This window comes from Rattus rattus, chromosome 6, assembly GCF_011064425.1.
Source record: "Rattus rattus isolate New Zealand chromosome 6, Rrattus_CSIRO_v1, whole genome shotgun sequence".
In the NCBI taxonomy this organism is placed as follows: Eukaryota; Metazoa; Chordata; class Mammalia; order Rodentia; family Muridae; genus Rattus; species Rattus rattus.
In genome coordinates, this window is record NC_046159.1 from 62,289,639 (window position 1) to 62,305,724 (window position 16,086).

A 16,086-nucleotide genomic window follows, 5' to 3' on the forward strand; every position below is an offset into this window, starting at 1 on the left:
AAAAAAGAGAACCAATTCCTAAGAACTGTTGGTTGTCCTCCATATGTACACTACAGTACGCATGTGCCTGTATCTGTATGTTTTTCAGACACACAAAACGATAAGTAAAATTTAAATTTACAAAATAAAATTTGGGGCTCAGTGGTCACTGGCTGCTCTTCTAGAAGATGTAAGTTTGATGCCCAGCACCCACATGGCAGTTCACAACTGTTTGTAACTCCAGTTGCAGAGGATCTGATAGCCTCCTGTGACTCCCAAGTGCAGCAGGTATGGACACGGTGCACATACATACAAAGAGCAACCAATAAAATAAAAAGTAATACACACACAATTGTTAAAGAGCACAAAATGTAAATAAATAGAATGACAAATTGTATTTCTGAATAGATGTAATGTAAAATCATCAATATAAGCAAGTCAAATCTCAGTATTTATTAGAGACACTAAATGAATGATAAAATTAGCTCCCGATTAAACGAAAATGGGACATTATGAAAGACTCACTGGCTAAGAGAACTAACTCACTGCCAACCCTGAAGCCTAAGTTTGAACCTCAGAATCCACAAAATAAGAAAGGACTGAACCCCACAAGTTGTTTTTTATCTTCACGCATGTGTTGTTTACACGTACAAACGCACTCAAACAGACTTATTAACATCAATTTAAATAGAAAACAAAGAAAAAGAACTCTACCAGAAAAACAAGGAATTATAACAATTGAAAACTATATAGTAATACCATTCAATAACTCTATTTATGCAAAAGAATAATTTCAAACAGATCTATGCATGTAGAGTAGTTTGTACACAAGCAGCTTTCAAACTGTTGAGAAAGGAGAGGTTTTGGGTTTAGGTCCCTACCTGTTTTGGAAATAATACTGACCCCAACCAGATTATACATTTTATAATATATTTATTATATATTATAACATAAATAATATATTATTTATATAATATAAATATTATTATAATATTTATAATATTTATAATATTTATAATATTATAATATAATAAATATTATAATATTGATATAAATATAATAATATTATATAATTCATATATATATTTATGAATTATATAATATAATTATATATATAATTTTATATATATAATATTATATATATAATTTTATATATATTATATAATATTATATATTATTTATATAATATTATATATATAATTTTAGGAATTTGAGGTCAGTCTGGCCTATATAGTGACTCCCTTCAAATCAACAAAAATACCAATAGAAAGTGGAAAAGATATAGACAACTCAACAAAGGAGGTTTAACATAGATAACTAATAATTATTTTTAAAATAATACAGCATATTTCCACTAGATTTCTGAATTGAAGAAATTCATAAATACAAAATGGTGGCCAATAAAAGTCATGAGGAGTTAATATAATATAATTATATAATATTATATAATATAATATTATAATATAATATAATTATATATATAATTATATAATATTATATAATTCATATTGATATATATATATCAATAATATAAATATAATATTTATAATATTTATAAATATTATTATAATATAATATTTATATGTATATATGTATAATTTTTTAACAGCAAGAAAACAGACTATATTTTTGGCCCTGAACTAGAGATGATCTTATAAAACATGACAAATGAGAAAAGCAAAATCCACATTAGAAAATATAAATGCATCGCTTCTCGGCCTTTTGGCTAAGATCAAGTGTAGAAAATATAAATGCATTCAAGCATATGGAAATGAAAAATATTCTTTACATTTATCTTATTTATTGCGCACCTTCTTATTTATGAGTGTTCTATAATAGAAGTGTAGTATTCACAGAACCACCTCCACAGGCTGGTTGCTGCTCTCCTTTTACCACGTGGTTAGGTCATCAGAGTCAGTGGCAAGTGCCTTACTTCACTGAGCCATCAATCATACTGGCTCATTTCTAGTATATGGAAATTTAAAATATTTTATAGATATATATTCATATATATTTTTATATTGCTTAGATATATATGAAGCAACATACCAAAGACAATGCTTTCTACATTGTCAGAATTCCAAGATTACAGAATACTAAGTTAGTATGAAGGATAGAACAACACCTATAAATGCATTCATATGAAGATAAAAATACCATAGAAAGCTGCATGTAATGGTTCATGCCTATATTACAGCAGGGAAGCTGAAGCAGGGTTAGGAATTTGAGGTCAGTCTGGCCTATATAGTGACTCCCTTCAAATCAACAAAAATACCAATAGAAAGTGGAAAAGATATAGACAACTCAACAAAGGAGGTTTAACATAGATAACTAATAATTATTTTTAAAATAATACAGCATATTTCCACTAGATTTCTGAATTGAAGAAATTCATAAATACAAAATGGTGGCCAATAAAAGTCATGAGGAGTTAACTAAAGTCTTGCTTTTGGAAAGAAAAAAAAAAAAAGGAATAATTCAAGTATCTATAAGGAACTGTCAAGATAAACATAATCACAACATAAAAGTCACAAAAAATTAGAAAAGACTCAATCACTTTTAAGATTAAATTAATACTGATTAAGGAATTATATATTAATGAATCTCTAAAGAAGGCATTCTATAGCAAATAAAAAGGTAAACTGTCAAACATATATAACCAAAGCAAAACTTACTGGAAATTTCTTTCTTTCTTTCTAAAGATTTTTATTTATTTTACGTATGTGAGTACACTGTAGAGTAAGTACACTGTAGCTGTCTTCAGAAACACCAGAAGAAGGTTTTGGATACATTACAAATGGTTGTGAGCCAACATGTGGTTGCTGGGAATTTAACTCAGAACCTCTGGAAGAACAGTCGGAGCTCTTAACCACTGAGCCATCTCTCTAGACCCCTGAAAATTTCTAAATAATTCTATAGATATTATCTATGGACATTACAACATAGGAAATGGTCTAGAAAAACTAAACTCAAATATTGGTATGTCTAAAAAAACAAAAGGCTTCAGTGAACATGTGGATGTAAAGTTCAAAACCTGTAAGCATAATTATGGTTTCATAAACAAAGGATGGGCAGAAGAGAAAGTTTAAGAACTGGAGCAAAGTAGTTATGGGGACTTCTACGGTGCCGTCAATATTCTACTTGGCAACCCAGGTGGCCGTTTCAGCGTCTGTTACCCTGGTACTTACTATACTGCCTTGTCTGCTGTTCATCACTTAACATTATACTAGTTGTGGTGGTACATACGTAGACAAATAAAAAAGGTTTTAATTCTTTGGACTAAGATTTATGTACTTTTTTTTTTTCCTGATCTGGGGACCAAACCCAGGGCCTCAAGCGCTCTACCGCTGAGCTAAATCCCCAACCCCTTATGTACTTTTCTACATGTATCCCTTACATTTAAAAAGTTAAAGTAACAAAAACATCTAAATTCAATTTACCTGTGGCTTTTTCTTTCCTGGAACACATACTTTCACACTTTTCCCTTTTATCACAAGAGGCATTGTTTCAATGTACTTCATGATTGAAGTAACTGCTTTTTTAAACTCCATCTCCAAGTAAGCCTAAAATAAAATTTGTGTGTGAATGAAAAATCTATTTTAAAAGCATTGATTTTATTTATATTCATTCTTTTTATGACAGTCTCATCCAGGCTGGCCTTGCTTTGCTATGTAGTCAACGCTGTCCTTCAAATTTTGACCCTCCTGTCGCTACCATCCATGTGCCACCTCACTAGACTTATGGTTCTGCATTTTAAAATAGACTTAATGCTCTCTGTGGAACATAAGAACTGGTGCTTTTATCATTTTGTTTTGCTAACTTATAATATGATCTTAAGGATGTTTCTCATACGATATATAATTTAAATAAGTTCTACGTCATTACCAAGATAAGAGTCCATAGCAGGCTCCTGGGACAGGAAGAAATGGGAAGGCATGGCTAATTTGGAGGAGAGCCAAGATCTAGTCTAGTTTACTTTGAGTCTGGTTTTTTGTTTTGTTTTTTTTTTTATAAGCAAGTTTTTAAAAATATATATTATTTCACTAAGGTTTGGAACTACCAAACAAATGTTACTTATTTCTACTGAACGTTCATCCATATTAAGCAAATAATATTTTTAAGTGATAAGAAATGAGGAAAGGAGCTAGAGAGATGGTTCAGTAGTTAAAAGCATTGGGTACTTTTCCAGAACTCTTATGGTCGCTGCAGCACCAGGCAGGTATGTGGTCTACAGACTACATGTAGATAATACACCCATATACATAAACTTAAAAAATGTGGAATAAATTATAGACTTTTAGTTTCCATAAAACCCTGTAGGATATATTCTGGGTTGGTCAGTTTTATCTAGTGAAACTATAGACTTGGTTTTGATCTACAGATATCACATCTAAGATGATCACCATAGTCTTTTCTTACCCACTCCCTTCCCTGAATCCTTCATCTGCTGAGCAAGCCTCTCTTTTATATTGTATTTCATTTCTTTTCTGGTTTGTGACCCACTGTATTTAATTGAAATCGCATGCATGACCATAAGCCTGATATGCATGCGTAATTTGTATTTTTGAGCTGAGGACCATATCCAGAGCCTAGCAAGCACTCTATCATGAGATAAATGCCAACCTCAAAATATTTAAAGCCTCTTGCTTTAAGGCAACTATCATGTCTTCACTTTGCCTTAACTCACACTAGTCTATTATCCTTAGTCTAGGGTTGGTCCCTAATTCTCAAACTTTATCATGAATATAACATGCATGTAAACAATACAAACTGTACAAAAAAGATTTATTTTCTAACTTTCACCTTTATTTTTAGAATTTTTAGAAGCATAGCAATGCTTCCTTATTTATATATCCATACCTACTTCTACAGCACAAAGGCAAAATAACTGTGATCCTATGACCAGCCTATGAAACCTTAAGTATTTATCATCTGGCACTTTATTATGTAAATAAGTCAATTCCCTGGAACCTTGTTCATTCCTGGGTACTCTTCCTGTCAATACAAATACTATGAATAGTTAATTATGACACACAGATAGCACAAAGCAGCTAGGATATCAACAATAGCAACAAGTCTGCATGAATTTTCACAACTGACTAAATGACTCACCTCATTTCTACAAGGAACAAGGAGGACATCACTAATTTTCCCAAACGGCTGAAATGCTTTTCTAATATCTTCTTCAGTAAAGCCATCCTCTGGAAGTTCAGACACAAGAAGAATTGAGTTGGAACTCAAAGATTGATCTTTCCGTGGCTGATTTTGGAATGAAAAAAAATTAAAAAGAAAGCACATAAGCCATAAGGTACAGTAGTCATAACTTCACATATAATTTCTACTATTCAATTTAATACTTTTATGGATCTCTTTTGGATAGTACATTTCTGTTTCATTCTCCATTCCAGTAATTCAAGGGATGGTAACAGAACATGTAAGAACTCATACAGGCCAGGTACACACTGCTAATGCATTGTAACAAGACACTGTCTTTAAAAAGAATCGAGGGCAAGTTGCTTGTCAGCACTGCCCCAAGACTAGGCCAGTGTGGCAGAGCAGACAGCTATGAGTTCAGAAAGGTGAGTAAGTCATCATCTGTAACTCATATAATAAAGGTGTTGACTGTTCCATTTTCATTTCAAAAACAAACAACAGGGTTGGGGATTTAGCTCAGTGGTAGAGCGCTTGCCAGCTCCAGGGGGGGGGGGGGACCAACAACAAAAGAAACCAGGCATAGTGACACATGCCTTTAATTTCAGCATCCAGGAGGCAGAGGCAGGTAGACTTCTTGTGAGTTCCAGGACAGCCTAATCTACATAGTGAGTTTCAGGACAGTCAGAGATACGTAATAAAGAGACTCCGTTTCAAAATAAACAATAGAAAGGAATCTGGCTATACATAATACCAAGTTTACCAAAAATCAACTAAAAAAGGAAAAGTTTTTGAAAATCCTATCAACAGAAGTCCTGAAACAAAATCTTGTCAGATTAAAAATTTTCCCTATATTCAATATTCCTAATAATCTTCAAACTTTTGTAATTATATATTGTTTTAAGGTTAACCAAAATTTAACCTTTTGGAACACAGAATATAATTGTCGAAAGTCTTCAGTGTATTTAGACAATATCAAAAGTACATATTATAAAATATTAGGCCTACCAGAATTATACAAATGACACTTTAGATGTTATTTAACAGTAATTCAACAAAATATGAGTATGCCAGTATAGTAACAAGTAGGTTATAATCAAAATACACCAGTAAATCAGCACTGAAAAACAAACACTACTACACTGAAAGCAGACAGAAAATCATCAATTCTTAACTTCAAGCTGATAAAAATTAAGGTTCATTAATACTGGTTGTGCTAAATTCTCCAGCCACACAGCTCCTGAAGCTAACCAAACTCTTCATAAATATATCACAGCATAAGCTTTTGTTCTGAGATAATGTCTGTTAAGAAGCTTTAGCCTGCCTAACTACACTACAAGAATATGCACTACCCTAACTAAAACTTTTTTGGGCACATCAAACACTAACCATCTGGGATTCCTAAGCTACAAGAGTGAATTATTGGGCTTTTATTACTCATAAGGAAAAAACCTGTCTCACATCCAAGCAATTTAATAAATATTGATTACAAATTATAGGAACTGTGACCCCAAAGACCCAATTTTTTTTCTATTTGTCATAGTAACAAACGCAGGTACACTGAACTAATCCACAAAAGAATTACTAACCTTTCGCTGGACCAAGGCACCTTTACCAGACACCTGTTTACCTTCAGGTAAAGTGTCATCTTCAAGATTCTTAGACTTGTGTGCAGAATGTCCTCCTAAATGTGAGTCACTCTTTACAGAGCTTATAGATTTCGTGGATGGTTTCGTTCCACTCGTAAGTTTAGGCTTTTGTGCTGGTGAGAGCCCTTTATCAACTGCTTCAACATGTTTCTGTTTAGTAACTTCTGTCCCATGTACAGACCGTTGTCCTCCATCTTCTAATGCCTTTTTTCTATCTGGTTAGAAAAAAATACATATATTCATACATACAAATTAAAATGAACTAAATGGCATGTAGCCTTTTTATGACAACACAGCACTGCTATCTACTGGGATTTTTGGAGAGAAGGGTCATTTTATCCCAAAGAATACTCGTTATTTATTCAAGCATTTATTAAGCACATATTTATTTAATGATAAATTATTTTACAAGACTATGTTCATAAAACCATACAATCTAGAAAAATTAAAAAAATAAAACTTAAAAGACCATTTCAAAACACTGTGAGTAACATGAGTAAGATTAGAGATCAATACTGGTTGTGCTCAGTATGCAGCTCACTCACTGTATGTAAGCATGCACACGGGCACGCACGAACACGCAGTTCTCAGTCTACAGCCTCTCATCTTCCATCTTTCTATGCAGTGGCTCCTTTGTTCAGTGATCTTTCCTTATGTCAACAGTCCTCAAAATTTTGGCTATAGGGTCTCTTAATAATCAAGATCCTAGAGCTTATTTATTTTATTTAACACATCAGAAGTTAAAATAGAATTTTAAAACTGCTAACTAATTTAATAATACTTCCATATTAATACTTTTATGAAAATTAACTACTAGCAATAGCATGAGATGATTAATATCATTCCACATTTTCTTAAGCATGTTAGCACTGAGCTTGAAAGTTAACTTTTTTTTAAGCTCTGCTCTGTATCTAATTCACTATGTGTGTGCTATATGCATACTTTTAGCTCGAAGTATAAAGAAAATGAACCCAAACACAGATTTGTTTTTGGAAAAGGGAAAAAAGAGCTTACACAACTCTGAAAAGACCTATAGACCCCTATTAGGGACTTAGGGTCTTGGACAATCCCGAGATTAGTCAGCTTACACATTTTAGTTATTCCCATTTCCATTCAATTTCTTTAAATATACTGAATACAGTTAAAGACATGTGTAAAGCACAACCTTAACATCAACAATGGTTTCTTTCATTATAGGCCATGTATATATGTATGTATGCATGCATGTATGCATGTACATATTTTGGTATATGAGTGACTTTTAGAAGTCACTATATAATCATTAAATAATTAGGAAATAATTGTTCAAAGTATGAAGTTAGCCTCAAATTTATTTTATGTAGTTGAAAATAACCTTGAACTCTCAATCCTCTACCTCAGCCTTCCAATTTGCTGGAATTACAGGTGTATACCATCCAGCTTATCTTCAGTCCTTGTTTTTTAAAATGGATGCTGTTGAATTAAACTTTCCATATATCTACCAAAGTTACAAGAATAACAGACTCTCAAGTGTGATTCCAATTTTATATAGCAACTTTAAAATTTAATAAAAATACAATAGCTCATTTCCAAAACTCAAACAAAATGACACATTAGGATTATCAGTGTACCTGATCTCACTGATCTTCTTGATGTCCTTTCTGGACTAACTGACCGATAGGACTTCGGACTTCTTCTAATGAGATTTCGACTACGATATGGAGAACGGGACCTGGATCTGGATCTAGATCTGGATCTATATTTAGAAATGAAACGGTGGCAAATTCTTGGACTTCGACTCCTTGGTCTATAGATATAACGAACGGGACTTCGAGATCGACGGACTCTGTGACCTGAGCTTGATCTCCTAGAATGTCTGGGACTGGGGGAATGAGAACGTCTTCTTGGAGTTTCATTTTCTTTCCTATTGCTCTCATTTCTACAGAGTAGAAAACAGAAACAAGACTCAGCAATTTAATGTTGATTTAAACTGTATTAAATGACAGGTAATTTTTTAAACAAACACTTATTTTTATTTATGAGTGTGTATACCATTGTAAGCGTGTACAAGCCTGAGTATGTGCCCAGGTTCCCATGGAGGTATCAGATTCTTTAGAGCTGGAATTATATATTGTTGTAAGCCACCCCACATAGATGCTAGGAGCTGAATTCATGTCCCCTATAAGAGCAGTAAGTACTCTGAACCTTTGGGCAATCTTTCCAGACCTTTTTTTTTTTTTTTTTTTTTTTTTTTTTTTTTTGGTTTTTTTTTTCGGAGCTGGGGACCGAACCCAGGGCCTTGCGCTTCCTAGGCAAGCGCCTACCACTGAGCTAAATCCCCAGCCCCTTTTCCAGACCTTTCATTGTGTTTGTTTTTGTTTTAGAGAAAAGCTCTCACTATGAAGCCCAGGCTAACTCTGAACTTGTGACAATCCTCAATCTGAGTCTCCTAAATGCTGGGATTACAGGTGTTAGACACCATGCCTGGCTCAATAGTAGTTTATTTAAAACAGTCTACTGGGCTGACAAAACAGCTGGGTGTGTGGAGTTGCTTGCACAACCTAATAACCTGAGTTTGATCACCAGACCCATTAAGTTTACAAGAGAAAACCAACTCTAGAATGTTGTCCTCTGACATCCACAAGCAACATGGCACATGGGCATGTATATACACATGCATACATGAACAAACAAACGCACACACAGAGAATGAATGAATGAATGAATGAAATGCATCCACTGTTATGAGCACAGAAAAAAGCAATCCAAACAGATGAATAACCTTCAGTTTGCTTAGAACCTTTTCCTTTCTAATTTATATTAGAGTATTTTAATCTTCTTAGATTTTTCTCTGTATCAGTTATTTTCTAACTATTTTAAGTTATGTAAAGAAATTAGGAATTATTTATATAAACGGTTTTTTAATAAATTCTCAAGAGTCTATGACATCCAAACATATTTCACTGACTTCTGAACATATCTATATAGACCCTAAAGGAACTCAAAACTAAATAGAGCTTTCAAGGTATAATTAAGTTCCCACAAACACAAAATGGTAATAGGATCAAAACAAAATATTAAGACTAAAGAAAGTGAAACCCATAGAAGAAAACGCATTTAAGCTGGAATAAAAAGATCTATCAACTTTTAGATTTTCCAACTGTTTAAAAATAAACACAATAGCAGAGTGTTGTGGTGTTATGTCTTTAATTCCAGCATTTGAGATGCAGAAGTAGATGGATCTCTCTGAGTTCAAGACCAGCCAGTTCTATATACAGAGTTCCAAGCTAGCCAGACTCTATCTACAACAAAATACAAAACCAAACATGATAAAAATAGTACAATTTCAAAAATTTTTTAAAAATTTCCTGTTTACTTTTAAATGGAAATAAAGTTGTAATAATTAATATTGCTAAAAAATATTACCTTCTAGATGGGAGGATCTCAGGATTCCAATCAGGGTATCTATTTGAAAAATAAACACCATTAACAACAGTTCAAAAAACAAAAAACTTCAATTCATCTTTAACTGAAATGTGTTAAAACTGTTCAATCTTAAATTTGTATGGTGATGTAAGAACTTGTAATATAAATATTTCTTGAGGATAACATTTTATATATAATCCACTATATAATAAAGGTATATATGCTAGTAGATACATCAGAGAACCATTCATTAAGACCTCAATTTTTTAAAAGTCAAATAAATAGGATAAACAAAAGTGTTTCATGGTACAAAATGTAAGTCTAGGTAGTGGTAAACAGAAAGTAGAGAAAATAAATGATAGGCATGGTGGTGCATACCTGGTTTCCCAGGACATGGAAGGTAGAAACAAAAGAATTGAGGGTCTTCGCCTACATCAGCCTTTCTCAACCTGTGGGTCGAGACCCCTTTGGGAGGTCAAATAACCCTTTTACAGGAGTCATATCAGGTATTTACATTACAATTCAGAACAGTAGCAAAATTATAGATATCAAATATCAACAAAAATAATTTTATGGTTACAGTCACCACACTATGAGGAACTATTAAAAAGTAACAACATTAGGAAGGTTGAGAACCACTGGTCTACATGGTAAGTCAGAGACCAGCTCAACTATGGATCATGTGAGATATGGGCTGAAAAGATAGCTTAGTCTATAAAGGACTTGCTATACAAAACAGAAGACCAGAGTTTGAGTTCCAAACTCATGTAAAAAGCTTGGCACTAAAACCGTGTGCTTGAATCTCAATGCAGTAGAAGTAGAGACATGCCATTAACTTGGGCTCATAAGTCAGCCAGCCTAACATAATGATGAACCCCAGGTCTCAGTGAAAGATCCTATCTCAAGAAAGTAGGGGGGGGGGGTTGGGAATTTGGCTCAGTGGTAGAGCGCTTGCCTAGGAAGCGCAAGGTCCTGGGTTCGGTCCCCAGCCCCGGAAAAAGAAAAAAAAAAAAAAGAAAGTAGGTGGAAGATCAAAACATCCAACACTGACCTATGGCCAATAGAAGCCCCACCACCACCACCATCACCACACACTCAAACAGAAAGTGGGGAGCAGGGAGAGAGAGAAAAGGACACTTTACAAAACAGTATATAGAGGAAGGCTGAAAAGAAGGTTTAGCAAGGTTAAAAGGGTATTCGCTTGAAGAGGAGCACTCATATCTAGTTTGAGGAGGAACTTATATTTCTGGCATCATAGACACCTACATTCATATGCACATACCCATAAACTGACACAATATTCATAGACATAAGTTAAAAACAAACCACTAGGGGACATTACCATTTTCATACTTTCTATTGAAACACACAGAACACAGTATTATATCAAACTCTAAGTTATATCCAGCAGCACTTGGAAAAATATATCAAAGAAAGAGGAATTGAAAGAAAATATGGCATTTTAAAGAAGCCCTTTAAAAACTTGATCTGGACATTAGAGAGGCAAAGGCAGACATTACCTCTATAGGTTCAAAACCATCTAATTTACATAAATAAGTTCCAGACCAACCAGGTTACTGTCTGAAATGAAAGAAAGAAGGATAGCACAAAGGGAAGGGAGGGGAGGGGAGAAGGGAGAGGAGAGGAGGGAATATATTAGCAGGCCTGGACTTGGTTAAAGCTCACATGGTAGAACAAAGAACCTGGAGGCAAACTCCATATGATCCCACTCCAGGCACTGGTTGCTGTAGCACAGAAATAACAGACAATAAAAAGGAGACAACCTAGAAAGTTTCATTTAAAACAGTGATTTTCGGGTTGGGTATTTAGCTCAGGTGGTAGAGTGCTTGCCTAGCAAGCACAAGGTCATGGGTTCGGTCCCCAGCACCGAAAAATAGAAAAGAAAAAAAAAAAAAAAAAAAAAAAGTGATTTTCAATCTTCCTAATGCTGCAATCCTTTAATACAATTCCTCATGTTGTGGTGACCCAACCATAAAATTTTTATTGTCACTTCATAACTGCAATTTTGCTACTGTTATGAGTTTATATAAATATCTGTGTTTTGCAATGTTTTAAGCATACAGGTTGAAAACCACTACCTTAGAAGGAGTAAATTAGGAAGGGTCCTGGAATCAGGTTATAAGCTTACATAAAAAAAAAAACTAAGTGGCAGATGATCAACAAATTATTTTTCAAAAAAGTAAATCAAGCCAAAACCCTTGGAAAAGGTAAAGCAGTTTCCTGTTGCTGTTTTTGTATTCTTCAGATGTTGTTAAAAAGCTAACCCAACAACACTCTGAATTTCCTTTTCCCTTACCTGCCCACCATTCAAAAAAATGAAATAAGTTGCGTATCTGCTTTCCCACATCCCTAGAAAGAAATCAGCAATAGGTCTAACCCTCACCCGTCAAACCAACTAGTAGAAAATGACCAACAAGAAGCCAGGCATATGCATCATATATGAATATTTGTGACAGAACATTCAATCTGAACTTATTAAGGAACAACACAAAAGTAGAGAATGAATATAAGACAGTCTACACATTTTTATAAAAAGGGTCAACATTGTGAAAGCACCCATGAAGGAAACAAAGAGGGAGGGAAGTCTTTCTAGACGAAGAAATTGCAATACATGAGTTTTGGCAGAATCCTGAATGTGGGATACAGATGGGTACTCTCAGTAACACTTGTAAAGGCTCTGAGTCAGGTTTGTATATTAGAAGATTGTGGAATTAGTGTTTATGTTCTTAATGTGGTGTGTTGTGACTGAAAATTTTCCTTATTCTTAGAAGACAAATGTTAAATTTGAATAAATGAACTAACTAAATGTTAACAAGTACATTCCATACCAACTTCTCTGTGACTTGAAATTTTTTCATATTAAAATACTAAAGAGAAAAAAAAAGAACAAAGGGCCATGAGCTACATGAACTAATTGTATTAAATATTTGGTGTAGGGAAACTGTCTCCCTGTGTCTCCGTTTCCTCATTTGGATGAAATTAGCAATAATATATCATGGGCGATAATAAGATTAAATCAAGCATATATTATAAAGCATTCAGTATATCTGTGTTTAATAATAAAATTATGGCACAATGTCTTTTTCCCCCTCAGGCTAACCAGCTACTCCTTGTTCTATATATAATCCAGAAAAAGCTAGAAAAGACAGAGGAAGAAAACATAAGCCTTAAGGACTAAAGACACTGAGTATGTATCCATGTGGACTACATATAGTACATACACATAATGGAACTCAATGCAGCTTAGGAGAACAAAGAATGAAGATGACAATTTATTTAAGTAGGTAAATATGTTGCAGCTGAGGAGAAACCATGAGAAAAAATTACAGGAGAATACAACCCGCATAAGGTAGAGTGATAAAGCACTAAAAGAGGAAGGCTTTCAAGTAGTTGAAAAAAATCAAGGTCCTATGTGCACAAGGGAAAAGCTCTCTACACAGAACACTTTAATGGGGATATACATGGGGAGGAGAGATGGGAAAATTAAACAAAATTAAGTGCACACCCATGCTATTTGTTCTTGTAAATTAATGCCATTTCATGTATCTAGATCATGATACTAGCATTAATAACTATTACAGCAAATAACTCACTCTGGAGGGACTGATTCTGTTTCAGTGGTAGCAAGACATACTTAATTCTAGCAATAAATTGCCTTTTTACATTTACCTCCTATGGAGGTGACCAATCCCAGTTTCTACTTTTTTCTTCCTTTCTATGCTTTTTCTTTTGGGGAGGAGGGGTACAGGGGTGCAGGAGGGGTGTTGGGGATGGTTGAGACAGGATTTCTGTCCTGGAACTCCCTCTGGGGTAGGTTCGAACTTATAAAGATCCAACTGCCTGTGCCTGTGCTGTGATTAAAGGCATGAACCACCACCACCAGGCTTCAAGCCTCTACTCTTAAGTCTACATGATTCATAGGGGTTTTCTTGCTCTCAATAGCAGGAACGGTGGGTATGTACCACTAAAGCTGTGTATCTTATAACTACAGCCACTATAAAACCAGTCTAAACAAAGACAATGAGTCTTTAAACAAGTTACTGGGAAAAAGAAAAACAAGGTAAAGAAAAGGGAAGTGGGGCATATAATTCCAGAATTGAAGAGGTTGAGGCAGGAAGAACAAGAAAGTTCAAGTCCACCCTGAACTACACAATGAGACCCTGAACTTAAAAAAAAAAAAAAAAGAAAAGAAAAGAAAGAAAATCACAGAATAACTCCTGAAAAATACCAGCTCTATATGGAGTTCACCAAAGTCTAAAACTACAGGAACTATCTACTATTCAGAGCAAGGCCAAGAAATGGCAATAATTGGGGTTGGGGATTTAGCTCAGTGGTAGAGCGCTTGCCTAGGGAAGGCGCAAGGCCCTGGGTTCGGTCCCCAGCTCGAAAAAAGAACCAAAAAAAAAAAAAAAAAAAAAAAAGAAATGGCAATAATCTTCACACTTAGTTTTATTTGACTTAAAATTTAGCTGTTCTTGAAATTAGAGCTACTCACTGCAACTTCCAAGTCAGATGAACTAATTCTCTTCCTTTAAGAATAACTGTGATCCACCAGGGAAAAGCTCTGTACACAGAACACTTTAAAGGGGATATACTCACTCCTTAGGAGGGACTGATTCTGTCTGTTTCAGTGGTAGCAAGGAATACTCAATTCTAGCAATAAATTACCTTTTTACATTTACCTCCTATGGAGGTTACCCATCCCAGCTCTCTGACCCAAATCCCATGGAGGAGAGAGCTGAACTCTCAGAAGTGCGGACAATCCTGAGAGCTCAGAGGATACAACTACTTATGCTCACATCCTTGACCCAAGAGAAACCTGTCTAGTGCCCTCTGGACACAGGAACCTAGGAGCAGTCAGGGGTAGGAACCTTCCAGTTTCTGCCTACACCCAGAGCTGAAAGCCAGTCGCCAGGAGTGCTGACACACCTGAGAGCAAAGGTAAGACCAACTCTTCTGCTCCAAGCTAGCTGCCTGGAGGCTTCAGGACACACAAACCCAAGAGCAGCTCTCTGTTCCCAGATCCAGCTGAAAGGAAACAGGTCTATAGACAGGCTTACAGAAGGGTCAGGAGACAGCAAGACAAGCTAACACCAGTGACAACCTGATGATGAGAAGCAAGCGCAGGAACCTAAACAACAGAAACCAAGACTACTACTTCTCATCATCAGAGCCCAGTTCTCCAACTAAAGCAAATACTGGACATCCAAACATACCGGAAAAGCAAGATTTGGATTTAAAAATCACATCTCATGATGAAGATAGAGGACTTTAAGAAGAACATAAATAACTCCCTTAAAGAAATACAGGACAACATAGGTAAACAAGTAGAAGCCCTTAAAGAGGAAACACAAAAATCCCTGAAAGAATTAAAGAAAAACACAACCAAACAGGTGAAGGAATTGAACAAAACTACCCAGGAATTAAAAATGGAAGTAGAAACAATAAAGAAATCTCAAAGGGAGACAACCCTGGAGATAGAAAACCTAGGAAAGAGATTAGGAGTCATAGACACAAGCATCACCAACAGAATACAAGAGATAGAAGAGAGAATCTCAGGGGCATTGACTCAACCATCAAAGATAATGTAAAACGCAAAAAGCTGCTAGCCCAAAACATCTAAGAAATCCAGGATACAATGAGAAGATCAAACCTAAGGATAATAGGTATAGAAGAAAGTGAAGACTCCCAACCTAAAGGGTCAGAAAATATCTTCAACCAAATTTCAGAAGAAAACTTCCCTAACCTAAAGAAGGAGATGCCCATAAACATACAAGAAGCCTTCAGAACTCCAAATAGATTGGACCACAAGAGAAATTCCTCCCATCACATAATAGTTAAAACACCAAATGCACAAAACAAAGAAAGAATATTAAAAGCA

The 16,086-nt window shown here is 34.8% G+C and overlaps 1 protein-coding gene and 1 non-coding gene across 8 annotated transcripts in view; one reads left to right on the forward strand and one right to left on the reverse strand.

Annotated features, from left to right (window-relative positions):
- Znf638 (zinc finger protein 638) overlaps nt 1–16,086 on the reverse strand; it is a 75,370-nt gene that overhangs the window by 39,176 nt on the left and 20,108 nt on the right. For all 7 annotated transcript variants that reach the window (XM_032906235.1, XM_032906234.1, XM_032906231.1 and 4 more), the window contains 5 exons: nt 10,185–10,223; nt 8,390–8,697; nt 6,720–6,994; nt 5,092–5,238; nt 3,420–3,542 (listed from right to left, as the gene is read on the reverse strand). In XM_032906235.1, coding sequence (XP_032762126.1) covers nt 3,420–3,542; nt 5,092–5,238; nt 6,720–6,994; nt 8,390–8,697; nt 10,185–10,223 — 892 coding nt within the window. The remainder of the gene's footprint in view (nt 1–3,419; nt 3,543–5,091; nt 5,239–6,719; nt 6,995–8,389; nt 8,698–10,184; nt 10,224–16,086) is intronic.
- Nucleotides 1,686–1,877, forward strand: LOC116904793. The gene has a single exon (XR_004388455.1). It is a non-coding gene; the product is annotated as a U2 spliceosomal RNA (small nuclear RNA).